Source organism: Struthio camelus, chromosome Z, assembly GCF_040807025.1.
Source record: "Struthio camelus isolate bStrCam1 chromosome Z, bStrCam1.hap1, whole genome shotgun sequence".
Classification (NCBI taxonomy): Eukaryota; Metazoa; Chordata; class Aves; order Struthioniformes; family Struthionidae; genus Struthio; species Struthio camelus.
The window spans coordinates 61,567,541-61,595,093 of NC_090982.1; the positions used below are offsets into that span (position 1 = coordinate 61,567,541).

Genomic DNA, 27,553 nt, shown 5'->3' on the forward strand with positions numbered 1-27,553 from the left:
GGCGCGGCCGTCGAGCGGCGGGCGCGCGGCCGTTGGGGGGCGGGCGCTCCTCAGGCGCGCTGAGAGGATCGAGGCGTGGCCCGCCCTTGCCGGTCCCGTGATGGCGGAGGCGGGGCTGGGCGGTGGGTTGGCCGGCCGCCCGCTGGCTGCCGCCGCCGTAGTACTATGGGCAGAGCCATGGGGCTAGCTGGGTTCCTCGTGGGGCTGTTCCTCGTCTCCGCCGTGCTCGTGGGCACTAGCCTTCGCCATGGCGCCCCGCGGGCCGAGGCTGAGCCCGAGCTCGAGCCCGAGCTGGAGGTGGCCGAATGGGACCCGGCCTCGGGCGCCTTCCCCGAGGACTCGCTGTGGCCGCTGCCGCAGTCGCTCCGCACGTCCTCCCGCCAGCTCCAGCTGGCCCCGGACCGCTTCCAGATGGTGCACGGGGCCGGCTCCTCGGCAGGGCCGGCCTGCGCCCTCCTGCAGGACGCCTTCCGCAGGTGAGGCCCGGCAGTCGCCCGGGCTGCCGCCCAGGCGCCGGGGTGAGGCTGCCAGCGGCGGCGGCCCGCGGGTGGGGGCAGCCGGGGAGGGGGCGGCGGAGCGGGAGCGCTGTGCGGGGTTTCCACGGCGTGGCCCGGTGAGGGCATCAGGTTGGCACTGGGGCAGGGAGAGGTCGGCCCCTATCTCCGGAGTGCCCCGTGCGGCCGGGGCGGCGGGAGCAGTTAGCTGAGAGCCTCGCGGTGCCTGTGCTTCCCTGGCAGGTATTACGAGTACATGTTCGGGTACTCCCGGTGGCGACATCGGGGTCGAAAAGGGCTCGCCGAGCCGGAGTTAGCGCAGCTGCAGGTGGTGATCGCCTCTTCGGAGCCCGGCTGCAACGGCTACCCGCAGGTGGCGTCCAGCGAGGCCTGTGAGTATCGCGCCGGCGGGGGGCTCGCAGTACAAAACGCGGCGGTTTATATTAGGTCTGTTGCTGGCGGGTTTTTTTCCCTTTTCCTCCAGTCCACGGCTTATATAACGTATAGGCCTCTCATCGTTAGTGCTTGTTCTCCCGATCACATTTGCAATATAAAAGTCATCAACTTTTTAAAGGATTGGGAAATAACTGGCTCACTGAAGCTCTTTAAAACACTTCACAACAGTGACAACCAGAAGCAAATTCTTGCTTTTACATTTGTGGTGAAACTTTACCCATAGCGAATGATGAAGTCGTTTAGAAACGCAATCTATGACTTCCTCAGTTTAAATAGCATATGCCTGCTGCTATCCTTTCTAATAACTATCATTAAGAATCACAGGTATAGTGCTGTACTGTATCTAACTATGGGTGATTGGATCTGTAAGTAGTCAGATCATCCTTTCTTTTAGTAATTGAAGGGTGTTGAATGAAGGCTGGCTTTGCTTATTCATCCACTCTCCCTTGAAATAACTACATTTGAAATAAAGCAGTCTACACTGACTTATGTACTTGGCTTCTGTTTTCCAAGAAAAACAGGATGTGTTCGTTGAAGTTCTTGTCATTCCTCTTGCAGTATTTATAAATCCTTGTTCATTCTGTCAATAGGTATGAGGAAAAAAGGTTTAAAAACATGATGGTTATATCAGAGTTGTTCTGTTAGGCTTCTTTAGTTTCATGACTAAAGCCGAGACTGGAGAAATACTCTAAAATCGAATCCTAATTACCAGAGAAGTCTCATAACTCAAATAAAGATGAGTTGAGATAATAGTGCTTATTATCTGGGGAAGTTAACACAGAATGAGAAGTCAATTCATTTAATTCTGTCTTGAGACAATCTTATAGGTCTGTACTAGTTGAGGCAGTTGTATCAAGGATATGCATCCTTAGAAAAAGATCCCTTAAATCTGAAGTCATGCTTCTGCAGCAGAAGTCAAATAACTTCTTGATTTTTCAAATTTTCTCAGTCCTTTTGGTACATGTAGCCAAGTAGTGCAATATTGTATGCAAGCTTATCATACATTAAAATACAAAAAGAGATATAGCAGTAAATTGATGATTTAGAATTTCTTTACCATGATAGCTTTTATATTGTTTCACTACTAGTGAACTTTGAACTGGTTTGTGAACTTCAGATTTTAACCAAAGCTAATTCTTTTCTGACGGGGAATCTGTCAGATCATGTGATTTTTTTTTAAGTTGCATTCTTTGTAACAGTCAGAGTTTCTTCCTCTGCTATAGGAAAGCTATTTCCTATTACACAACACAGAGGGTTGTTGTTTTTGTTTTTGTTTTAGTGTAGTAAGATGAGTTCTCCAAATTTCAGCAAGGATTTAACTCTCTAGTTTTCATGGGATGGCTTGTTCAGGGAACAATGTTGAACTATGTGGTTGTTATTCACCTGCTGGATAGCAAGTTTGGCTCCATATCTTAACAGAGACAACATGGGTCAGTCACTGGAGTGATTCTATAGCAAGAATATTGGATACCTATGAAAAGTACAAGTTATCTGCCCTTCTACCTACTGGCTTCTTTGCCCCTTTGTGTAAAAGGTTCCATACAGCTATACAAAACTTGTTATGCTGCATTCATTTAAGGTATGATACGTGCTCAGGAAAAAACTGCTGGCTTAGAAGCAAATTCCTGACCAGAACTACAATTTATGACTAAAGGATCCATGGAGATTGTGATCCTGTTCCAAGGTCTCTGTTTCTTAGCCAGAACTTCCAGTGTACACAGAAAAGTCTGCTTAGGTTAAAATGGCAGCTTGAGAGCCTGAATGGCTTTCTCCAGTAGTTTAGTCAAATGTTTGTACTGTATAATTTATAACTAACTTATTTCTTACTGAGGTATATTCAACAAATTATCATGCAGTAATTTACCCCTCTCTAATATTAGTTTCCCTCTCTCTGTTTTAAACGCACGACTCTGGTCAATTTATTATTGCTGTGATGTTTAAATATACTATATCTCTCTGGGGATTTTTTTTAAACCAACATTTAAAAGATAACCTGTTTCTTTACTAAAACTTACTGAACCATTTAAAAAAGAAAAACAGAGTGACTTGAGCTTTGTTTTTTTTCTAGCACTTTGTGGTCAATGAAACTTCTTCAAATTTAAGGAGGATTATTACAGATCCCTTCAGATATCATTTACTTTTATTCCTCCGTCAACGTATTCTCTACCTACACATCCTCACCAGATGGTGGTTTGATTTTTTTTTTTTTGCCCCCCCCCCCACCCCCCAATAATTGGACCTTTATAATAAGCACCAAATAATATTACTTGACAAACTACATGTCTAAAAAATATGTAAACACAAAGTATATAAAAGGAAGGTAAAAGGGGAAATAAACTTTTGTGGTTAGGTCTGGCTTAGTTACGCAGCCCTCATCGCCTATATATGAAATACAAAAATGACATTTGATATGCTTTAAATCACTTGGGCTAAACTAGGCTGGAATTCTGGCCTTGTGTGTGATATTCACCACTCACATTATTAAGCGCCATATTTGCTTTATCGTCTTACTGATTAACTGTTGACTCTCGGACAATAGCTTGCAGTATTTCAGGAACACAAAAACAAATGCTAGATAGCTGCACAGCATTACCGTTAAAAACAGTGTTGGTTAGAATTGAAAAATACTACAAGAAGAGGGAGAAACTGAACTTGAGAAGTCTTTTAATGCCTTTTAGCAGTCGTCTCGTCATTCCATGCTTTCTTGAGGAATAGCTGCTGCTTCTTTTCTTTAGATCATTTAACCATAACTGAGCCTGTGGCTGTACTGAAAGCAGACGAGGTATGGGGTGCTTTAAGAGGTAAGCTAATACTTTTCATATGGAGCTGTTTGTTCTGACCTTATGTGACAGGCTAAGAAGCAGCTGATCCCTGAGCCTTGCTCTCATTCCGTCCTTCATGAGAAGAAAATTTGGGCAGATGGGCCAAAGGGTTTCAAGACGTGTGCTGGCCAGACCTTCAGTCCAGATGCTCAGCAGCCCAGCTCCAGTGGCACACCATAAGTGCACTCTTGCTGTGCTTGAAATATCCAGCTTCTATCTGGATAGGCAACCAAATTTTTGGTGCTAAAAAACCCTCTGATCTGCACTGTAGACAAATTATTCTCTAACTGCACCTAAGAGCTGAATGTACTGAACATGTCACCAACAAGATTATAATGAAGTTTGTCTGCTGTTCTTTTTGGAAGACGAATGTTATCTAAACTAGTAAATTTTTCATGCTGAATTAGAAACTTCACCAGTTCCAGAAATGGCAGGAATACACGCATGACAACACTAGGCATGCATGCGTTCCTCTCTGTTCTATTTAAGGGTTAATTTGGTACAGCTGAGCAGTAGTGATACAATTTAGTACTCTTTCTATAACAGAGTTCTCTCTCACAGTACATCATTAAATGTGATCTTTGAGCAACTAAGGAGACTGTGGTGAAGAGAAAGAAACTAAGCTACAAAGCATTCTTTCTAGCTGTGCAAATGCCCATAAATAATTATGGTCCTGTTTTTAACTGAAGTTTTAAGGACAAGTACTGGATTGTGCTCCAAATCCATTTCTTGGATGTTTTCAGGTTTGGAAACCTTCAGCCAGTTGGTTCATGAAGATGATTACGGAAGTGTGAGTATAGCTATTAACTGAAAACACAGACCTGATAGCCCTCAGCCGCATTCTCTATTAGGTGCTCTTCTAGAAACAGTAGATCTTCTGCTAGTCACCTTGGCTGTTTTTCCAGAATACTGTCTTTGGAATGCTGCTAACACACTGAAAAGTCAATGTATTTCCTGTTTGTAATGATGAACGTACAATGGGAATTCTAATTTTTAAATCTCATTCTCGTAGTTTCTTGTCAATGCATCTGAGATCTACGACTTCCCAAGATTTGCACACAGAGGAATTTTGCTTGATACTTCAAGGCATTATTTACCGTTGAAATCTATTCTTACAAACCTGGTAGGTGGACAATTTTGTATCATTAATAATAAAGGCTTTTTGGTTTTGTATTTTCCACCCTGAAATATTAGCAATAGATGTTGATTTCAAAGGAAAACCTGTTTCCTCTGACTGACCTCTAAAAGGACAGAGTGAATTATGCTAAGAGGACGTCAGAGCCTATGCTGGAGAGGAATCGAGATCCTGAGTGGGCAGAGGCAGTGGTTAGTGAATCTGTGAAGGAGAGTGGGATTTATGGCACCTTGAATTTTCAGCATTTTCTGTTGGCTAGACCAGCTCCATGCATTTCTCAGAAGCACATTCTGAGACATCTGACTGTCGATGTGCAATACTGGGAAGGCCCTACAAGTCCTGGACTAAGCTCCTACGATCACAGGAAAACTCCAGTCACTTCTATAACTAGGCTTTGGTGTTCCTTTCTTATGTAGATTAGGTTGCTCAGATCAATTCAGTAACAAAGTAGAGAGGGGAGATTCCAAGGTGTTCATGATTTTCATGTTCACGAATTTCTTTCACTTCCTGCGCCGTGCCCCTGGAAAGAAAGAACTGGGGGGGATAAGCTCTCTTTTAAGAGCTTACTAAGGACTAAGCTTACTTAGAGCACCCTAAGAATTGTATGCTCCCACCTTGAACAGACTGCAAGATGAGGAATTTGATCATAGCACCTGGAGCTGTGGGGTTTGGGTGTTTTTTTTTTTTTTTTCCTGCCCTTTTCGCCTGTTAAAACCCTGGTAGCAGGGCTTATTTGGTGGGATGAAATTAGAGGAGCCTTTGAACAGGAGGGAACATGCAGTTTCCTGTCGTGTCTCTGTGCTGCTTTTTCCAAGAGAAACCATGTTTTTAGATGCTTCCCTTTCATGTTTCAGGACTTAGCAGAGCAGACTTGAGATGGGCATGGAGGGAGCATAGGTAAAACTAGCCTTTATTTTTGAGGTCATCCTTGAACTACGTGCTTAGAGCTACACTGGGACTTTCACCTCTGTGGGTATTTGACTGCTTGTATTTACCTTTAGGATCAGTCTCTGCTTAGCAAGTAGTGTTTGTGCAAGCAGTCATTTACAACTGAGAATGCTCCAACAGCTCAAGTAGTTCCTGTGTCAATATTTGTTGTCGTCTTTAAAAGAGCAGAAATCTGTCCAAGGCTAACTTTTGAGACTTGTGTTCCTAACCTTTTTTGTATATCTGTAACTGTTGCTTGTCTAGGGTTTTTTCCTTAAATTATTTCTGTGGCTCTAATGCTTCCCCAGAGCTGTTTTATGCCCTTTTGCTGGTCTAAAAACAAGTGCACCTTTCCTCCCACCTTTGTGCCTGCTTGAATCCAGCCTAACCTAATAAAAAGCAGCAGTAATCCCTTCACTGACATGTGGTAATTAGATGCTTAAGGCAGCAGTTTAAGTACATTTCCTGTTCGTATCTAACTGCTGTACTGTAAAAGGGCAGGCACTGTCTCGGGTAAGGGCACAGAAAAGAAGGTCAGGAGGTATAATTTTCCATGTGGAAAGATAGTATTTGCTGAAGCGCATGTAGATAATTGGTAATTAATACTTCTGCTTGTCTAGCAAAGCAGATGAGAGAATTTTGGAGAACAGACAAAGTATAAAGCTTCCTTTGGATTAGGGAAGAGTTCCCTAAAAAGATTTTGTTACTTCTTTAAATACAGTTCAATGAAAAGAGGAGAAGAAGAAAAAAAAAAAATGATGGCAAGCAACTGGCAACTGTCTTGCTGTTACTTAGTCCAGAAGTACGTAGAGAACACTCACTCCCTCCATTCCCACTGCAGAACACTCCTACAGACTCTAAAAGAAACTTGTATAACTTAGGATACATGTTTAACCGTCCCGTTTGAGTCATGATTTTGTAATAAACGTGTTAACATTTATCTTGATTATGTATAGTGGACAGAGGGGAAGTATTGACACTATTAAAAGAAAAGAACACCACTGTCTTCTGAGGGGGGAAGTGCATAGTTTATTTTATATGCATTGAAATGGATTCTGGAGAAGTCACTACCTGATAAGGATGTCCTGGGGGGAATCTCTCGTGCTGTTTAGTTTTCAAGTCTGAAGTCTTTAGATAGAAAAGCATAAACAGTGAAACAGTTGGTGGCACACAGAGAATTACTCAGACGTGTTGTGAAGTGGAAGAAGAACTTAAAGCAGTTTGTTATCTACCACCAGTTTAGCATGATCAGATCAACTGCTTGTTGACAGGAGCGGAGCAAATAGACAACCGAGAAAAGGAACAGTAATATGAACAGGTTGGTGCATTTTGGTGTATGCTTCTAGGATTCAGTGAGAAGCCTGGTACACTTGGGTTGGTTGGTTTGTTTTTTTTAATTGTTTGTTGCTTTAGGCCTGCAGGATGCTATCGTGAAATAGTGGAAATTTCCAACTAGTACTGGGACAAGAGCACCTTTTTTGCATGGGTTTTCTGTGGGAGTGAAGTGCTTAACTAGACTGTATTGCATCGTGTTTTACAGGATGCCATGGCTTTTAATAAATTCAATGTTCTCCACTGGCACATAGTAGATGATCAGTCATTCCCTTACCAGAGCGTCTATTTCCCTGAGTTGAGTAACAAGGTGAGTAAATATCATTGCAACAGGGTGGGCAGAACTCTGGCACATATTTTCTGAAAATAAAATACAGACATGAGAGCACTACAAATGGAATAAACCTGTCTTGGCTGATTGTGAAACAGTACCAAAGGACCACTAAGCACCAGCAGATCCACACTTAAGATCCTGCCTGAGGGTCTGCTTGGACCATGTTTAGGTATTTCTTGGTGGATGCATGGTCATTACCTTACTAACTCTACAACTCGGATGTGATAGTGATTCCCAGTGTTTGCAGACCTTCAAGCAATAATGCTGTGCAAATAGCTTCTTGTGGTAAATACTAGTTCGATCTCTGTGTTTTTGTTTTGTTTTTTTTAACTCTTACACTTATTGCAGTGGCAGGAAACCTAACAAAATTTCTCATCAGCCATAGGTTTAGAACCACTGCAATAATATTTTTGCTCTTTCTGAGATCTAGTTAACTTACACAACACTTACGTAAGAAGTCCAAACATGAGATGATGTTTCCTAAAACAAGTGCAGTGTAACGTACCTCTTTACTGCTTGATTCACAATAGATCTTCCTAATTAATGAAAACTATCAGGAGGTTCTTGTTCAATCACGTAGTAGCCAAATCAAAGCACTAATAATTAAGCAGACAGCCTACGCACAAGATTGATGATTTTGTTTTAAAGTGCTTGTTAGAATTTGACCTTCATATAAAAGCTATATAGGCAGTGCTTAAAGCAGATGCCATGAAGAATTTAAAAATCAAAGTCTGTGAATGCCAGATGATGCAGTCAGATTAGCTGTCCTAGTAATGGCTTAAGTAGGCTTCTGTTCTATTGCACACTGACAGCTGGGGAGAGAGAGATGTCCTTTGGCTGAGTAACCTTCTTTTAAAAGGCTGCTGCTTTGCACTTTTTTTCCTTTCTTTTTTAAGTAATTCAACTGTGGAAGCAGTTTCCAGACAAATGCTATTTATCGCGAGGAGTCATGATACTTTTCTTTTGCAGTTTTGCTCTTTGGTGAGCATCTGTTCCACCAAACTGTAGAAATGTGGGTCATTTGTCATGTTTCTGTTGGCTGTGTGGAAGTGCAATAATGCTCAAATTCAGCCTCACAAGGCAAACGTGTCCTGATGCCAAATTAGGTGTTATATCAAAACTGACACGCAGAGGTGTCATGTGAAGAAGCCATTTTTTCCTGACTTGACTTTTTCCACTAGTCTTGTATGTCACGTAGCAACAAGGGTCCTCTATTTCAGAACTAGCGGTGCAAAGGTGGAGTGGAAAACTAACTTGCCTCTGTGCCGAATATTTGAAAAACATATCTGTAAATAATCTGATGGAATAGAAACTAGCCTTTCTATTTTCTTCTGTAAATGACTGTGAGCCAGGGAAGGAAGAAAGACCGCCTCAGATTTACTTTAGTGTGAAAAGCTGGTTCTTTTTTCACTAGTCATCCAAAAAGTTTTGTCCGTGTAGTTGCACATGTGATAAGCTAGAAAAGGTCAATTTGTAAAATTGCTCTCTGATCTAAAGTATAACACTTTAATCCCAATTTTGTGAGGTGCTGGTATAACATCTTGTAAACTGTCTCTAAATGTGAACACTTCACAGGGAGCTTACTCCTATAACCACATCTATACTCCTACTGACGTCCATCTGGTGATTGAGTATGCCCGGTTAAGAGGCATTAGAGTTATCCCAGAGTTTGATACCCCAGGACACACGCAGTCTTGGGGAAAAGGTATGTCCAAGAAAGTATTAATGGTTAAAAGATTGCAGCATAATATTGCTATATAAAAGCAACCGCTTTTGCTAAGAGCGCTCCTTGAAAGGGCTTTGAAAGGCTCTTGCTAAGTGGTAAGCAAGGGAAAGAATCAGTGATGGTGATGACCGTCACATGTTGGAAGAACTAAAGTGAATGGAGGAAACTGAGACTGAGCAGTTATTTCCTGTGATGGATGTGTGTGCAAAGGCAGATATGTATTCCTCTGTCTGCCTTAGACTTCATATATCATTATCACACCATCCAGTCGTCTTGAATTTAGAGTAATAAGGCAATGGCTGGACGTAGTGAGCTATTCTCTTCAGAGCAGAGATTTCTCCTTTAGGAAGGTTCTTATAAAGTGCTTGGTGTTTCTTTCTATTAGTACAGTGATATTCTGCCAATGTACAGAACACAGCAAAACTGGACACTTCCTTTGCTCTCGATCTTCTGGATTTGAGAGAAAAATATATGTAATTTTTTTTATAGACACGACTTTCATAATTCAATTGCTGGGTTTTTTACATAAAGTCAAGGACCAGGGATCCTTGTGCCTTAATTCAGAAGGGGAATAGATGCATGGACTGTTATTCCACTGAAGTTAACCTAAGACATTGTTAGCTAAACTGGAAATAGCAAAAATTTTCTGGTCCCGGGTAGCGTTAGCTTTAGCCACAGGATGAGTCTTGTACTCTGCTGGTGGGGATGTAGCTGTAGAATGTTAGATGTTCAGGCTCTTTCTCACTAATTTTAGATGAGGAGGAAAGGAACAATACAAAAGCTAAGTTTGCTAAGCACTCCTTCTAAATCCTTTGTCTCATCTAGTCTCTGCTCTTATGAGGCATTAACAAAATCCAGTGCCTTGCCCAGTGACATGTGGATGACTGACTGACCTACAATCAGATAAGAGCAAGATTTAGCTCTCTAGCCTAGAATCAGCTGTTCCCGATTGCTTCTTGTATTACAGCTTTTTGTACGTAAAGGACTGCAGCCAATCCTGGGTTTGGCTATGGACCTGGGAGCTGTAGCTACGCTTTGCCTGCATTCAAATTCAAGATGTGGGGGAGAGGCCTGAAAACAAGCATGGAGGGTGGGCGAGGCAACAGATGTACCACTAGGGCCCTGTTCTGGGGAATGTGCTTGGAGCAGGGACCACAAAGAGTTGGCGTCTGGCTATGGGAAGCTGCTGCTGCAATCATATTTTACCAAGTAAATAGACCTTGGGAATCTCCAGCCTACACTTAAACTTTTTCCTATTTTGTTATCCTGTCTCAAGTTGCTTCAGATAGCCTGACTCCAGAACTAATGGTTGGTTTTGATTTTTTTGTCTAGCCTTCCTTTCTTGTGTAGAGGTAATTTCCTAGCAGACTGGGGTGAGACATCTGCCTTGAGCCAAATACCTCCTGCCTACTTATGTGCTAGAAAAGCAGGGTAATAAAAAGAGAAAAGATAATGAGCATGTGCTCAGGAGGCCTGTTTGGCTTCCTTCCTACATCCATTAAAGCCTTCCCATTCAAGTAGTCATCCAGAAGTTGTTTTCCAGGTAGTGACATGTTCCATAAATTAGTGTTTTAAAATCACAAATCTAAAAGCTAGAGTCCTAATTTCTGGTTAGAAGGGTGTGTTCTCCGGCCTTGGGCAAGTTGTTGTTTTCACCTTTCCTCTATTTCATTGTACCTAGAATAGACCAGCACTTAAGTGATGAATATCAACCGCTGTAATATGAGTAACTATGTCTTCCTGATAGCAAAGTTAGCACAACAACACAGAACTGAATATCCTATATTAATTGTTTCCATTAGGTCAAAAAGATCTTCTCACCCCTTGTTACAGTGGAAAGCAGCCAAGTGGGTCCTTTGGACCTGTAAATCCCATTTTGAATACAACTTATGACTTCATGACTAAATTCTTCAAAGAAATCAGCAGTGTATTTCCTGATGACTACATTCACCTGGGAGGAGATGAAGTGAGCTTCGCTTGTTGGTATGGTGACAGTTCAAAGAATAAATGTCTAGTGTCTCTTAAACTTGCCTAACTCCAGCAATTATGGTGCTCAGTTGGGTAAGACGGTTTTCTCTGCTTAACCCAAAGATCTCTTCCACTCCTTCTATAACAATTTATTGGCAGAGCGTTTGTGACCTTAAACAAGCAAGTATTGTGGGAGTTAAACTGTTGTGCAGAATTTTGTTTTGACCAAGTTTCACAAATATTTAGGGAGAGGGTTTCTGTATGAAAACTAACCTGGCAGGAAAAAGAACCAGTATGGAAGAAAAGTACTATATAAGATAATTAATATTTAAATGCTGTAGGATAAATGAAAAGCAGTCCTTTTCCTTAGAGTTCTGACTTCCAGAAAATCTGTTAACCTTAAGAATTACAGTAGACTCTTGTGTGCTTGTATTAAAAGCAATGGCACGTATTAATACAGTTCTTCAAGTGGTTGTGGATGTTGCATAGTTTGGAGTCTCTCTGCTAGAGCAACTAATGATACAGAATTTGGATCTGATCTAATAAGATTAATATTCAATTTGGTCTAGTTAATATTTATGCATTCTTTTGAAATATCAGATCTGAACACTCAGAATTTACTTTAACTTTTAAAAGCAACGATAAGTCCTGACAAATGCGTTATCACAAAGTGTTGGTTTGGTTTTGGGGCGTTTTCCCAAGCTCGCTCCTTGATGTCACCCCAGCAGATCCCCTGGCTATGGCTGCTCAGTTTCCAGGCCTGCTGGCAATCTTCCCGCTAAATTGCAGAAGAGCCAGGAACCCCTCAGCTTTTAGGAGCCTGAGACAGCCTGCCAGAGACTGCTTCAGAACAGGGTCTCCCAATAGCTTTCCCAGGAAACTAGGACTCCTGGCTTTGTTTCAAATCAAGATGAAACACAGTTTTAGAGTAAGCAAACCATGTATCCTGCTGTCTTTGCTCTGTTGTGCATTCCAGGTGGGAGCAAGCCTAAGGCATCAGCTAGTGTTCTGCAGTCAGCAGCCTCTTGCTGCATAGGTGAAACTAGCTGGAAAATCTACTTTAAAACAAAAGTGATGTTCTTTTTTGACTTAGTTTATTATTATTATTAAGGAAATCTAACCCTGAAGTGAAAGAGTTCATGAAGAAGCAAGGATTTGGCACTGACTATGCTAAACTGGAATCTTACTATATACAGAAGTAAGTCGTGGGTTTTTTCTTTCTTTCTGCCCAGCTTTCCGCGCCATTTGGGAGGCTTGCTGGAGTTCAGATACTGAAACTCTTTTAAGTTAGACTGATCTGGTTTCACAAAGTCCCATGTATTGGGGACTACCCACTTTTTCCTTTTAATACACTGAATGTGAAGTTCTTTAAAATGTGGGATGGAAGCAAATGTTGGCCAGTTCTAAGCACGCTCTGAATGTATGGCATTTCTTAAACCAAGTACCTGCTATCATGTCAATACAAGGGAAAGGCCCAAGGTTTTAATAGCCGTGTGTTTCTCTCGTTGTTCTTAAACAAAACAGATTTTGCTGCCTCTAGAAGCTCCTAGCTGAAGTTCTGAATCTCAGTTTTTGTTACTGCAGCTGCATGGGAGAAGACCTCTTCCAGGCAGTGCTCTGAGGAACAAAAAACATAAAACCTTGGTTTCTTTTGGTCCCTTCTGCAGCACTGGGGAGGGCCTGGTGTGTGTTAGTGTAGAAATAAGCCCTTTCATGTGTCTGTACTGAACTCACGAACAATCACAAACCATGATATCATTTCTAAATTCTAGGATTTTGGACGTTGTTTCCTCCTATAACAAGGGATACATGGTCTGGCAAGAAGTGTTTGATAATAAAGCACAGGTAAGATAGGGAAAGAAACAAGATACTCTTCCTTAACAGCACAGTATTGTGGGAGGCTTTCAAAATGCACTGTTAAGCAGTATATTATGTGTCTTAAGAGTTAAAGCAAGTCTGCTGGCTTTAGCAGGACAACACAAGTAAGCCTTCCCAGGTGTGGGGCCTAACTTGAAACTACCATCTTATCGAACAGGTAAAATAGGTGGAACAAGAATGTCAGGGTTTAAGATTTTTGTAAAGGTGAAAGCAGATACTATAACACACTTCAGGACACCAAAGTAGAGGAGGGAAGCTTCTGTGTATTTCTGTATTTTAAAATTTCTCATATAACTCTGCATCTGGATCAGTAATACCAGGTGCTTGAAGTCTGAGCTGTTCACAGATCACTGATGCATATGAGACTCTAGGCATTAACTGTCTGTAATATAATCTAGGCTTCACTGTAGGATGAACTCTGTTTAAAACCAACAAAGTGATGATCAGCTTGAGATTTGGAAGAAAGCAATTGCCAAAAGGTAGCTGCTGAAGTGCTCCTCTTTGAGAATAAAATACACTCCTCAGTTTTAAAAATCCATCATTCTTTTTCCCAGTAATAGCAAATAGGATTCTTTCAAGTTAATTTTTCTCCTCCTCTTTCTAGCTAAAACCAGACACTGTAATTGAAGTGTGGATGGGAAACAACTACGTTCAAGAACTGAGCAATGTCACAGAAGCAGGGTTCACTGCTATCCTTGCAGCTCCCTGGTACTTAGACTACATTAGTTATGGGCAGGACTGGAAGAAATACTACAGTGTTGAACCACTTAACTTCCTGGGTTTGTTTATTATCCTTTTTATATGTCTGTTGTGTGCATTAAAGTCTTTGGTTCATAATAAGGTGTAAATGGAAAGAATAAGGTTATTTAGAGATGACATGCTGTAACTATGAACAGAGAGACTGTAATCAAAGGACTAATGTCCAATAGAACTGTGAAAATGTGCAACTTTCCAGCTGTCACAAGAAAGTGTTACATACCTTCCTTGAGCATCAGCACGAGTGCTTGTGTGTGAGACAGGATGCTGGACTGGCTGGACAGATACCTTATGCATTAGGGTTACAGATGTCCAAAGTGGCTGTTGGTAGACAGTACACCAAAACTTTAAAATGATTTTGAGTAAGTTTAGGTCATATTAGAAAATAGCTGTGGGAGTGGAGAGGGGAGTTTGGTCCCATCCATTCCCAGCAGGAGGAGATGCAAGTGTGCTTTTGTTTTGTTTGACCGAGTAATTCAAGGAATAAATTCCTACCTACAGGAAATCCAGGTTTGCTTCCCTTTTCCCTGGCAAGCCTCAAACTCTACAACTCAAAGCTTCTACGGTATTAGGCTGTTCAAGAAAGACGTGTTCTCTTCCTCTGGCTACAACTGCTACAAACATATCTTATGCTCTTCTTGGCTTTCATTTTTATGTAAAGTATCTCCCTGAGTTGGTTAGGTAGACCAGCTGACTTCAGTAGCTTTTTCAAGGAATGCTGAGTGTGTAATAAAATGACCGGTTACAACCAGGGTTGAAATCTCCAATCAAAAATGTTTGTTTAAAGGCAGGGGCATGTCTTCAGAGGATGAAGATTAAAAATTATTTCTACCAAAGAAAGGAACATTTTGCAGAAAGCTTGGGTTCTCTGGGCAAATGGTATGATAATTCAGTAACAAGACTAACAAAACATTAATTGAGTGCTCAGGATAGGTTGTTTTTTTTTTTTTAGATATGATAAAGTAAACATCAACTAAACAGCAATACTTTAAAAGTGTTCAAGAATGAAATTTATAATATGCTCATTTTCTGGGCAAATAGCAATTCTAATTTTCTGTCCTTGAATACAGGATCTGAAAAGCAGAAACAACTTGTAATAGGTGGAGAAGCCTGCCTGTGGGGGGAATTTGTGGATGCAACCAACCTCACACCAAGACTATGGTATGAACTTCTCCGTCTTTAGATTTTTAGAAAGCTAGCTACAATGAGTAAGAATTAATCCAACAGTACTTTGTTAGCAGTGGTATTGTTCTGATACTGATAATAACCCACTATACAAATTGTTGCTTCTGGACATGAGAGTGGGTATTAAAAACTTTAATCCATTTCTGGTAACAGCATATGCCTGCTTTAAAACTCAGTATGCTTTTACAGGCCTCGTGCAAGTGCTGTAGGGGAAAGACTCTGGAGCAGCAGGAACGTGACTGACTTAAAGGATGCTTATAAAAGGCTATCTAATCATCGATGCCGCATGCTCAGGTAAGATTAATAGTGCTAGTAAAGCTTGGTGCTCATGCCTTAGAACCACTGGAGTTCAAGTACAGGCCTAAATTGCTGGCCCAGAAGTGAACTAACAACCTAATCTGACAACGTAAATATCGTCCCATGTGGTCCTCATATCTTCAAAAGAGGAAAAAAGAGATGCATTAAGACAGGACTTCCAAACTTTGCAACTAACACCCTCAGAACCTGTTAATCTTCTTCAGTGAAATACTACAGCTTATCTCTGTCCCTCTTTCCTCTCAAGGAAAAAACGAACATCTTGATTGACTTATTTCATACAATAAAGGGTGTGTGGGAGGAGTGCAGACGGAAAAAGCAGACTGCATTTTTTAAATATTATGAAAATTAAAGAGCTGCAGCAGGCAATCAAATGCAGCTTCTTGCATGGCAGGTGAACTTGAGGAAGCTATTCTTTCAGGTTTTGCCTTAGTGTGGAGTCTGAGGGGTGAATGAGGAACCCTGATGAATTAAGTTTTATTTACAGCTACTATAAACTCAGTTCATGACTGATTCTACTGATTCTTGTCTGCATGTTTTTCCCCAAAAGCTGCCTAAAGAGTTACTGCTTACTGCTAGTGCATCTTCTACAACTATGCATAGACAAAGATAGCAGAGTTTGCAAGACTCTGACAAGAGAATGTTAAGTGTAGATTAACAAGAGAATGTTAATTGTAGATTCTGGTTAGTAACTCATGCCGTTAGTCCTCGAGGTAGCATTGTAAAATGAGTTATTTCGAGGCCTTAAGTCCAAGTCTGACTTTTTTAAAAGTATACAGCCACAGAGATGTTCAGGTTTTCCCTAACACTGTCAAAGCTGCACTACAGCAAGAATGCAACATGCCAATTTAACTTCTTTATGGAAGTTTATGACAAATCACAGAAAAATACCAACTAACTGCGGGAAGGATTTCAAGGTACAAAACTCGAGCAGTCTGCTCAAGCTCCTGTAGGTGGCTAAGGTCATCTCTCTCTCAGCGTGACTACATGTCTGAATTACCAACTTCTAGCCTAGAGTATAAAAGCTAGCTTTTAAATAAAATAATCAAGCTAAAAAGGAGCTGAGACACCAAACATACATATGTTTTAATTGACTTTTTTGGTTAATTTCAAGCTGGCTTTAAAGAGTACTATAGGAAACTACTGTTATACCTGAACTGGGTTAGCTCCTTCATTTATGAGAATAGATGCATTAAAGGCGAATTAGCAAATACAGGTTAAAAACAAGATTAAGAAGTGATGTCCTATCACTTAACAAGATAATGTTTTTCTTGATGAGGCTTAAAAGAAGAATGCTTACAAAACTGAACAATCAAGTGTTCGCTGGCAGTGCCCTCTGAGATTAAGGTTTAACTAAGCCATGAAGGAGGGGGTAGCTGCTATTCCTGGACCTGGTTAGCCACTGTTGCATTTCCATCTTCTCTACCTTAATGCTGGCACTTGTGCTTCTACTGATGTACAGGGAGCTGATCCAGATGACTGTAGCTGCTTGCTCAGGAAGTGCTAGCAAAAGAGCTAAGGAAAGCAGGGACAGAATAAAGACTACTCCCCTGCACTCCCCCCCCCCCTTTTTTTTTTTTAAATGATGAAGTACTTCAGGTGCTCAGACCATGCCTTAGAACAGCTTTGCTGGCATAGAAACTCATGTGGAACAAGTCCTGTTATGACACATTCTAGGTCAATAAAAGGACATGTACACCTCAAAAGCATTCCCTTGATGTGGGCTTTAAACCAGAAAAAAATACTAGAGAAACCATTCCATTTCAACAGATGAACTAAGCATTCTTTGGAGCTGCAGTTGTATTGCCTTTTATATTTGCAGCCTCCCATCAGACTGACAGACTTCACTTTGCATGAATAGCACAGAGCTGATTTAAGAAACAGTCTATTGGTAAGGTCGTAGTCAGGCCAATGCTCTGTTCTTACCAAAGTTATTACACATAATATATGTATTGACATTTAATATACATGCTAAACCTGTGGCAGTCCTTGCAGGCTGAGGAGCCTTTCCAAGTCCACTCTCTCTTCTTGCCTATACAGCTAGCTAGTTGTGTGATTATACCATATGCCTTAAACTTAATATTTTAACAGCCGTGGGATAGCAGCTGAACCTGTGTTTGTTGGATACTGCACTCATGAAGCAAGAGGGAGGTAACTGCTACAAGGACTTCTACTAAAACAACCTGAAGTGCCTCTGAGGTGGGGCTATGTGTACATGTGGTTTGATATTTAAACTGAGATCTAAAATTTTCAAATTTAAAATAAAAAGTTTATTAATTTGACAAATTCCTGTTGGATAAAAATTGTTTTTTTTAAAAACCTTAAATGATGAAAACTTGACATGCAATTAACCTCATTAGAAACAGGGATTCTTCACTGTGAAATCCTGAAACTCAATACCATTACAGTCAATTACCTAGTCTACTTTCTTCACCCATTAGATAAATTTGAGGGAAAATAAAGACAATTGAAAATAAAAAGGTAGTTTGAATATAAAGAACAAACTGTTTTATCATTCACTGTTTTTCTAAATAAGCATACAACTACAAATCGCAAATGAATTACAAGCTGCAAAACACAGCAAATCAGAACTGTATCATTACACCTTAAATCAAGCACTGCTAAAGGTCAAAAAAAAAAAAAGTTTCCCTCCTCCAATGCACTGAGTTGGGAGGCAGGAATTTCTGTTGGGGGAGAACTCTGCATTTCTTCCATTTCTTGAACAGCTCTTACTCAATTTGCAGACGCATCCATTCCACTTATTTGCTAAAGCAAACCCAGGTGAAGGTTACATGCGTTGTCCTAAACTCCCTTTCAAGCTGTCTTCTAACATGTGAGAATACTTACAGTTTAAGATGCTTAATCATATTCTTATATTCTGCTGAAAACAAATCCAGATAGAGACTGGCAAAACTGTTTATTTAGACATAAACTTCACAAACTTTACTCAGTAACTTACTTAAGAAATAGTCTTAATGACACATTAGTATGCACTTATAGAAATGAGCACTAAAAAGGATATGCATCACTCTTCACCGTAGATATCTGTAAGATAATGAACTGTCATAGCAGCAAACGGTGGTTGCATCTCTAGTTCAACTGCTTTGCCTTAGACAGCTGTGCCTGAGTTCACTCAGGCTTCCCTTACTCTTGGGAACGTTCCCATGGAAGTCAAAAGCACAGTCTGCTCCTGCAGTTGTTAATCTCTCATTTACCATAACCATGTGGTCACAGAAGAACACACTTGGTGCATCGAAACAGTCTTCTGAAAATATTTAATAGGGAGGACAGAACATAACTTTTTTCTTGTACAGAGTAAAGTGATCATACCAACCCCCTCCTTCTCTGAAGGAGCGTGCTTTGCTCGTGACTGTTCAGGGCTTGATAACTGGCTAGCTCCAAAGTGAAGCTTGCTGAGCCAGATGTTAGAGAACGCAGAACTGTTGAGTAGCCCTGGACAAAATGCAGAACACATACAAAGATACTTACTAACGTCAGTCAATTTAGGATATAGGAAAGATTAATTAGCACAGAAAGCTGTTTAGGTCTGAGAGAGTAAGTATATTGCAACATTTCAGCAAGTTAATTTGTTAATATTATTGTATTAAAAGTACAGTAACACCCCCCCCCAGCAAACTAATTAATTAATAAATGATCTTTTTAACTAGTTCTCTGTAAAACTAGTTCTACTAGTTTTTACTACTTCTCTGACTTACTATACAATTGAAAACATGCTAGTTTAGCAACCTGAATTAGGCATAAAATACTATTACAATTCATAAGTGTAGTAACCAAGTAACTCTTAACTCCCTGCACCCTCTGGATAGCTTGCTTCAGACCTTCAGTGCAATTAAAACACACTTTAAAATATCTGTTCTAAACTTACTCATACATAACAATGGAAAAGGCTAATGGAAGCCTAATTATTTTTAAGCATAAAGGCAGATTTACCTTTTTATTTTTTTATTAAAAAAAAAAAAACCCTTTTGTTGTCATTTACCATTAACAAGATAACCACATACCATTGTTTCTGCTAGAGGAACAGCAGCAACTACAACTCTGTTATCTTGACGACTCTGGATTTCCTGAATACTGCCTCTCCGCTGCGCAAGGTCAGCAAGTGCCGCGCTGAGATGATCTTCACTCACTGTGATTTCTAGGTTCATAAGGGGCTCCAGTATTTGTATGCTGGCTTTTTTCAAAGCCTATATGAAAGGGAAGGAAAGAGGTATGCTAATTCCTTTTCAGTAACAAATTCACATAGAAAACGCTTACATACTTCAGGTAACACTCCTCTCAAATTCTCTGCTTCCAGGTAACACTCCTCTCAAATTCTCTGCTTCCAAAAACTATGAAGTCCCCAGAGAGAGCGTTACGCTTTCCAAGAAGAACAATTACCAGACACTGATATACACATATTTTTCTAACAGTACATCATGCTCCTGTGTTGTACAAGAGTCTATAGTTTTGTTGTACCTTTTGCATGCAACGGGAGACACAGGCTGATATCATCGTATGGGAGGTGTCAGGATGCACCATCAGTGATTTCACTGTCACTTCTATATCCTGAACTGGGGATCCTAGCAAAGGTCCTAGGAAAGAAAAGAAAAAAAAGTACTTGTTTTTCATAATATGAAGACAAAAAAAATAGTTTCAGGATTAATTTGTAGCTTCTGACTTTGTTCTTTCCCTTCTCCTTCGCCCTCCCTCTCCACAAGGGCATGACCACTTGTCTCATTCCTTACTTTCATGATTTTAGCATTATCCAGCTTTGCCACAAAGCTAGATGTGGCAAAGGAATGCAGTCATACTTTCTTATTCTGTTTACCAAAAACACAGCTAACAATTTTCAGAACCAAAAGTTCCTGAGTGCGTTCATCCTTACCCCTGTTCCTAAAAATTAATCTTACAAAGAAAAAAATTTGACACTGTAATATCTAAAACACGCCTACTGAAACAAGAACATTTACTTTGAAGAAGTCGTGAAAACTTCTGTTTAACCTGTAGCCAGAACGTCTTCTGCGTTTTCCTTGTCAACAGAATATGATCTCAGCAAAGGTCAGATAATAACCCACTGCCCAAAGTTCAGGGTTGACGCACTCTAGGAGGGAGGAACTGCCTCTCTGGTGACCTGCTAGGTTACCTCCCCTCTCCAGGATTCTCAGCCAGACCACAAACTCTGAGACTAGATGGGAGGCTGGAACAAGATCTCGGAAAGTTGAAACACACAGCTTTCTTCACACAGACAGCGTGGCCAGATGACCTCTTTTTAAACACCCTTAGAGGGTTGGATTTTAGGCCACAGACAGCACAGTTCTGAATGGTCTTCAGGGACTGCAAAGAAAGCACGCAGGCAAGCTTTGAGGGCCAGAATCAAGACTCATTCCACAGCAAGAGAGGAGAGATGCTTTGCAACTGAACAAAGCAACACAGAAGACATAGGACATGCTGCTGCTTCTGGAACAATTCTCATTTATCAATCCACTGCCTGTTAGTTTTACTGTAAGTTATTTGGCCACAAATTAATACATACATCCTCTTTTGAACCAAAAGTAAAGGACAGTTTAGTCCTTTAGAGAGCCTATACTGTGCAACTAGGCTAAGCTTTTTATTACATACATACTTCCGCTGATTTAACAGATTTGAAAATGAGAAAAACCATCAGTAACTAATAGAAGTGTGGTATTTACAAGTTGACCTCGTAAGCCAGTTCCATCAGATCGCTGTGGTTTACATGATGTCATCAAGTAAAGGCTTCATCTGTTATACCAGATTAAAAAACAACCACCACCACCACCACCAGCAAAACCAAGCTTGTTGTTGAGTTACTTGGAAGAAAACAAGCTTAAAACTGAAAGCATGCTGACTTCCGTTCCTAGCACGGGAAAAGGGGTGTTCAGCAATTTTTGTAGTAAAGGAAATGCTGTATTTTTTTCTTTGCATTTGTGTTGTTAATAGGTAATGCCTTAATTTTCAAGCTACCAAGGCGTCTTTCCTCCTAGAAAGCTATCAAATTACTTCTTATATAAAAGTTAGAAAAACGTAGCTGTCACAGCACTTCCTTTACCTTGAATGCATGAATTGGCAATTCCATTTTCTATTGCTCCTTGAAGTTCTTTGGGAAGCAGCTCAAGGACATTTTCAGCATACTCTATGACTGGTGGTGTTGCTCTCTCCCCCGACCTCGGCCTCACCTCTAGCTCTGCAGTTACAAAGTGCCTTCTGTCTCCTACTGTTTTGTCCAGTGTATCTACAGGAAAAAAAATGAAGGAAGGATATGGAAAAAAGCTCATACACCAAACAATTAATTTGAAACTTACTCAAAATGATTAAACGTAAGTAAAGATCATTTCAAATAAAGCAAGCTACAAAACCAGAAACAAAATATTCCTTGTAGTCACTCATTCTACCTGTAGCTTGGGCAGCATTTAGGATGGTTTCTCTGTATGCTATTTGAAGAGGTCCCAAGTAAGTCTCAATTCCATATTCACGTTTGATTCGGTCATGAATAATCTCTATGTGTAGTTCTCCCATGCCACACAGAATAGTCTAGTTAGAAAAGAGTTAAGGTGGGGGGGGGGGGACATAACAAACTCAGGTTGTAATATAGACTATTTAAGCAAGGACTCTCCTTATATGCTTTTCGTAGCCTCTAAAAAATATTTCAAAATTCTGCAGAGCCCAGAGGTAAGAAAATAGGTCTGCTTTATATCTCCTACCTTAAACGCCATGTAGGGGAGATGGTAATTACTACTACTATGCCCACTATAAAAAAAGGACATATTGTAATATCTTCGATATTACATATTTCAAACTTTTCTAACTGTAAAAAGGACCGTCAAAAACATACTCTGCAGAATACAGGAGATTATCTTATGTTCTGCATAAGTGTTCAAGGTGTCATGCTAGTTTGCCTTGATGTACAGAACTTTGTACATTTTTTAGACCCCTCTTAATTTAAAGAAATCTCAACATGTAAATGAACCAATTGAAGGCTGATCTTAACAGTCCTAAATTAAAGTTTGCTTATAAGGTCAGTAATGGAAGACTTATCTTACCTGCCCTGTGTCAGGATCTAGCTTCACTTTTAAACTAGGATCTTCTCGTTGAAGGCAGCTCAGTGCATTATCCAAGTCTATACATATATGTCAAACACCGTAATGAGACTTCAGTAATGTGAGAATCACAAGGCCTAAACATCGTGTTCCTCACACAGTCAAATCTTTTTCTCAAAAGGAATCAGGAGGACCCCAGTGAAACACAGATTGTGGCAGACAAAAATCAACTTTAATACAAGCAACTTTCAACTTCTGATTCTCTCCAATAAATCAACTGTAGGCTACAGAACATTTCTATGACTGAGCTGATGTCTTCAACAGTAAAACTTAATGACATCAAGCAAAAGCTTAAAATCTTCTGTGCAACTTTTAGAGAAAAAGAGCTTTTTAACTAAAATAACAACTGTCCCAACTTAAAAATAATGACTTACTGAAAAAAAAAATAATAATAATTTTCACTGTTAACAATAGCATTTTCTGAGTGATATTTTGCACTTTAAAGAGGTAACAGAACCTGTAAGTCCTTTATCAAATGAGTGAAAAATAGTGCTCTCCTTTTACAGGTAATACAAATTTTAAACTAGCTCTTAACTGATTTGCATGAAGATTTCAAGATGAATTCAGCAAGAACAAAAAAAGGGCTCAAATGCAAGTCAATTCTTCCGATTCCCACCATCTTACTTAACTACTGAGGGAATCTTACTTAACTACTGAGGGAAACAGCTCTAGGAAAGCAGCTGCAGCACAGCGAACTTGCAACTGAAACTGCATTTATCCACCTTGCAGCCTTTGAAAAAAAATACCCACAATCCAATGGTTCAGGCTGCAGACACATAGCTCCAAAACCACATTCTGCCTTGCTCCAAAACCACATTCTGCCTTGCTCCATTCCATCATCCCATGCTGGTATTTGTCCTTCCTCTCTTTACCCAGTGAAGTCCCAGCATTCAACCAAGCTCAGCTTTGTTGCAATGAAGATACAGAGTGCAAAGTGTGTATTTCCAGAGAGTCAAACTATCAGGTCCTCTGATAAAAAGTTTTTTGAGAAAGGCAGCAAGATCAGAGGCCACACTGCATGGGTAAACACTGACTAAACACAGATCTACGGGAAACGTTCAGAAATGCCACAGAGGAAAACTGCAAGTGCCGACTGAAGAAAGCACTCACGTTTTAAGGCTAGCTGTACTCGGAGGCAGAATGCACAGCACACTAGCTTGAGTGGGGCAAAGCTAAGCATGACAGCAAGAATGAAGGAGAGGAAAAGAGTGAACTGCCTCCATCTCTTCTTCCCAAGTGAAGAACTAGTACTCTTCCACACAGAAAAACTGTTCAAGAAATAACAGCAAAAGATACTAACAATCACAATCTGAAATACATCACATCTGTGCGATATAAAAGGCGATAAGGGCCGCCTTAAATCACTGACAGATAAATGTGTACAACTCTCAGATGTCAACCAGCTGTGCATGGATCAGGGTACAGCACAACTCCAAGTCTATAAGCAGGTCATACCTGGTTGTTTGGCCACTGAAGGTGGCTCAATTGTACAAAAGAAGACTGGCTCGGGGACTTCAACACCCGCCAGCAGAAGGCTCTCTACTTCACCGGTACGTGTCTGCTTTCCACCAGCGTCCCTTCCAGCTCGGCGCGCTGCTGCTACAGCTGAGGCCTTTGATGACACTATGGTATCTCCAGTGGCACTCTATACATCAACCCCCAGTGACCCACAAGAGAGAGGAAGGGGGGAGGGAAAAAAAAAAAGCAACTGATTTTTTTTCTTCCTCAATACCAGTTGTGCTAAACTCCACTTACTTAAAAATAAGTACTTTAACTTTAATAAGTGCTCTTTGAGTAATTAAAATGATTTGGAAGAGGAGGAAAAATTTTGCTCAACTTTAGACTACCTTTTCTTCATCAAGCTCACCACATTTTAAATCTATATTATCACTCAAGATATAAGGCCACAAAAGGCCAGTACTGGCAAAGGAAAATTTGATTATGCATGCTAAAATTGCTTACATTTAAGAAAGAACCATGCAAATGAGATCTATTCTGCTCACACACTAAAACACAGGATTAGTAAACTATCCAATGGAACCATGAAAATGGAACATATTTACTTTTGATTTTAGGCAACTCAGTTGCAACATCACTCTCCTTCCCATTTGAGGTCTCTTCATGGCGTTACATTGCACTGCTATTTTAAGAGTTAGAAGATCAGAATCCTTCTAAAATTGTTTCAATTTTCAGCCCTTCCCACCTAAACAGCACTGCATCTCCTCAGGTAAATTACTGACACTTGCGCATTATAATTTTTCATTTCAGGAGGAGGTATAAAGTTTACATATGTGGCAAAAAAAATCAACACACACAAAAAAAAAATGTTTGAGACACAATATCACAGAAGTGGAAAGTACAGAACTAAGCAAGTATCATGGTCCTGGACAACCTGCTCTAACTGACCCTGCTTGAGCAGGGGGACTGGACCAGAGGATCTCCAGAGGTCCCTTTCCAACCCCAACAATAATCTGCGATTCCTTTAGGATCAATTTTTTCCTTTACCTGTTTTAACCCAACAGTAAGGGCAATGTTGCCAGCCATTAGTGATGGTATTTCAATTTGCTGATCAGCAAAAGGCAGGAGCAGTCGGCTCATTCTCTCTCTGCAAATGAAATTCCTGAATTACTCATTACTTTAATAGACACTCCAATACTACAACAAACCGTACCTCACTCCTACTCACGTGCAATTTCTGTTAATATTATATATAGCTGATTGAGGTTTCACTGAACCTGAATAAATGCGAATGAAAACTAGTGGCCCACGACATTTATCATGGAGAACTTTAAATGCTAGGGCACACAGGTCATCATTGTACCACTTTCTGCAAGAGAAAAACACAACAAAAAGTAAACTTGTACGATTAACCCACTTCAAATCTAGATTTACCTAAATTTGCACTTATTTAAGATGCTATGGGTTTCTTAGTTGTACCATTTATAAAAGGAGATTTTTTTAAAAACCAATTTTATACAAATATATTAATCTAAGCAGTTCCAGCTGCAGAAGAGATACGTAACACGATGTCATGCGACTCAGTCAATACTAGAAATCATCCCTCGAACCCCGCTTTGTGTCCTCACGTTAAAAATTGAAAATATTTTAAAACTCTAAGCTGCAAGTTTGGCAGCTGGAGACAAATGCAGGCAGTTTCAGTAGCACTGGCCAAAATTGGCTCAGGACTCAAATAGTGTTTTATTCTACATATCTTAACTGCCACTTAATACCAAAAATTAGCAAATTTTGTTGAAGGTACTAATTTTTTTGTTAAAAAATATTTTTAACTTTCTCCTTTTACCCTTTCCTACTTGTTTTTCCTTTTTCCTGACACTCCCGTTCCCCCCACCTTTTCTCCTTATACTTACAGAAACTCATATGAACGCTCATTAGGTGCAGGCAAGTACGCAGTAATAGCATCCAGTAACGGCTGCACTCCTTTATTCTTCAATGCGCTGCCACAGAGAACAGGCACTGCTTTCTGGGCTAGCGTGACCCGACGTATAGCAGACTGTAACTGCAGAAAATAATTATTTGCAGTTTACACTTGCTGTATAGTCCCATATTTATTTAGCAATACAGATCCCAAGAAAGTTAAGAACTCTGATTCAAATACAGCAATCACTCTTCCAAACACCTTTCATTGCCTTTAAAGGGCTCTGGATGAACCATAAACCCCGATGTTTAGATGCCAGAACATAAGAAACCACTTTTAAGATTTCTACACAATTCATGCAGATTTATAACTGTTCTTATTCTTTCTCTAACATTCTTTTTTATTCAGAAATGTTTTACCTCACCATTTTCAATTGCAATGTCTGAAGGTCGAACCAATTCAGAAGGAGACATGTTATTTTGTTAGTGAGAATCAATAGTTTAGACACAAATTGGCCTGACACCACCTGAAAACTCCATTCACTCTTCCCAAAACTCTTGCAGCAGCTTAACTGTCAATAAAAATATCCATAACAAATGTACCATACTTTTAGAGCTGTGCCCAGCATATTTAAGAATCAGTCACTATATTATCCGATAAAGTTCACATTAAGCTTGAATACACTTTCTCCTAAGTTCACATTGCTTTAAAATCACCCAAAAAAGCTGCTGCAGCACTTTTCATTGATTGAAAAAACACATATTTGCAAAATCAAAATCAGTATGTGCCAAAGGAAGACACAACCCTGCTCCTCAGAATGACAGCTATAAAAATATTTCTAATTAAAGGTAAAATTTACCTTGTCAGCTGGTAGTAGGTCAAAATTTTCACTATATTCTCCTAGAACCAGTTCAGCAAATTCATCATCCAGATCTGCAACCTTCAAGAGAATATTTCTGCTTTATTATTTAGCATATAGCAGTTTCACATATAAGTCACCAATCTTAGTCATTTAGGAATTAACTAACTGGAGGGAGAATGAAGCCTTTACAGAATCACAGAATGGCTGAGGTTGGAAGGGACCTCTGGAGATCATCTAGTCCAACCCCCCTGCTCAAGCAGGGTCACCTAGAGCATATTGCCCCGGATCACATCCAGACGGGTTTTGAATGTCTCCAGGGAAGGAGACTCCACTACCTCTCCGGGCAACCTGGTCCAGTGCTCTGTCACCCTCCCAGGAAAGAAGTTTTTTCTCAGGTTTAGATGGAACTTCCTGTGGTTCAGTTTCTGCCCGTTGCCTCTTGTCCTGTCGCTCTGAGCACCACAGAGAAGAGACTGGCCTCATCCTCTCGACACCCCCCCTTCGGATACTTGTACACATTGATGAGATCGCCTCTCAGTCTCCTCTTCTCCAGACTGAACAGGCCCAGCTCCCTCAGGCCTTCCTCATAGGAGAGATGCTCCAGTCCCCGCATCATCTTTGTAGCTCTCCGCTGGACCCTCTCCAGGAGTGCCATGTCTCTCTTGTACTGGGGAGCCCAGAATTGGACACAGCACTCCAGGTGAGGCCTCACCAGGGCTGAGGAGAGGGGCAGGATCAATCACCTCCCTCGACCTGCTGGCAACACTCTGCCTCATGCACCCCAGGAGACCCTTGGCTTTCTTGGCCACAAGGGCACACGGCTGGCTCATGCTTAACTCGTTGTCCACCAGGACTCCCACCCAGGTCCTTCT

General features: G+C 40.5%; 2 protein-coding genes across 7 annotated transcripts in view; one reads left to right on the forward strand and one right to left on the reverse strand.

The window, feature by feature from the left end:
* LOC138064826 (beta-hexosaminidase subunit beta-like) lies at positions 1-19,989 on the forward strand. Of its 2 annotated transcripts, XR_011138073.1 has the most exons (16): positions 1-476; positions 738-886; positions 3,686-3,751; positions 4,516-4,562; positions 4,785-4,895; positions 7,375-7,476; positions 9,076-9,205; positions 11,029-11,209; positions 12,306-12,392; positions 12,967-13,039; positions 13,677-13,851; positions 14,899-14,989; positions 15,203-15,307; positions 17,420-17,527; positions 19,366-19,556; positions 19,644-19,989. XR_011138073.1 is itself a non-coding variant. In XM_068928855.1 (14 exons), the coding sequence occupies exons 1-14, from the start codon at positions 166-168 to the stop codon at positions 17,481-17,483; spliced, it is 1,692 nt and encodes a 563-aa protein (XP_068784956.1). In that variant the 5' UTR covers positions 1-165; the 3' UTR covers positions 17,484-17,614. The 2 variants fall into 2 exon arrangements, 1 of the variants encoding a protein (XP_068784956.1); XM_068928855.1 differs by lacking the exons at positions 19,366-19,556; positions 19,644-19,989 and having other exon boundaries at positions 17,420-17,614.
* LOC138064825 (ribosome-releasing factor 2, mitochondrial-like) overlaps positions 18,589-27,553 on the reverse strand; it is a 19,446-nt gene continuing 10,481 nt past the window's right edge. For 2 of the 5 annotated variants that reach the window (XM_068928847.1, XM_068928851.1), the window contains exons 12-22: positions 26,679-26,759; positions 25,812-25,960; positions 25,130-25,270; positions 24,949-25,048; positions 23,899-24,088; positions 22,387-22,463; positions 21,739-21,877; positions 21,396-21,578; positions 19,805-19,920; positions 19,351-19,533; positions 18,589-18,781 (exon numbers count right to left, since the gene is read on the reverse strand). In XM_068928847.1, the coding sequence (XP_068784948.1) occupies positions 18,653-18,781; positions 19,351-19,533; positions 19,805-19,920; positions 21,396-21,578; positions 21,739-21,877; positions 22,387-22,463; positions 23,899-24,088; positions 24,949-25,048; positions 25,130-25,270; positions 25,812-25,960; positions 26,679-26,759 (1,488 nt within the window). In that variant the 3' untranslated portion in view covers positions 18,589-18,652. Of the gene's footprint in view, positions 18,782-19,350; positions 19,534-19,804; positions 19,921-20,524; positions 20,663-21,395; positions 21,579-21,738; positions 21,878-22,386; positions 22,464-23,898; positions 24,089-24,948; positions 25,064-25,129; positions 25,271-25,811; positions 25,961-26,678; positions 26,760-27,553 lie in introns of those variants that run through there. The other 3 variants (XM_068928846.1, XM_068928848.1, XM_068928852.1) reach the window with 2 other exon arrangements.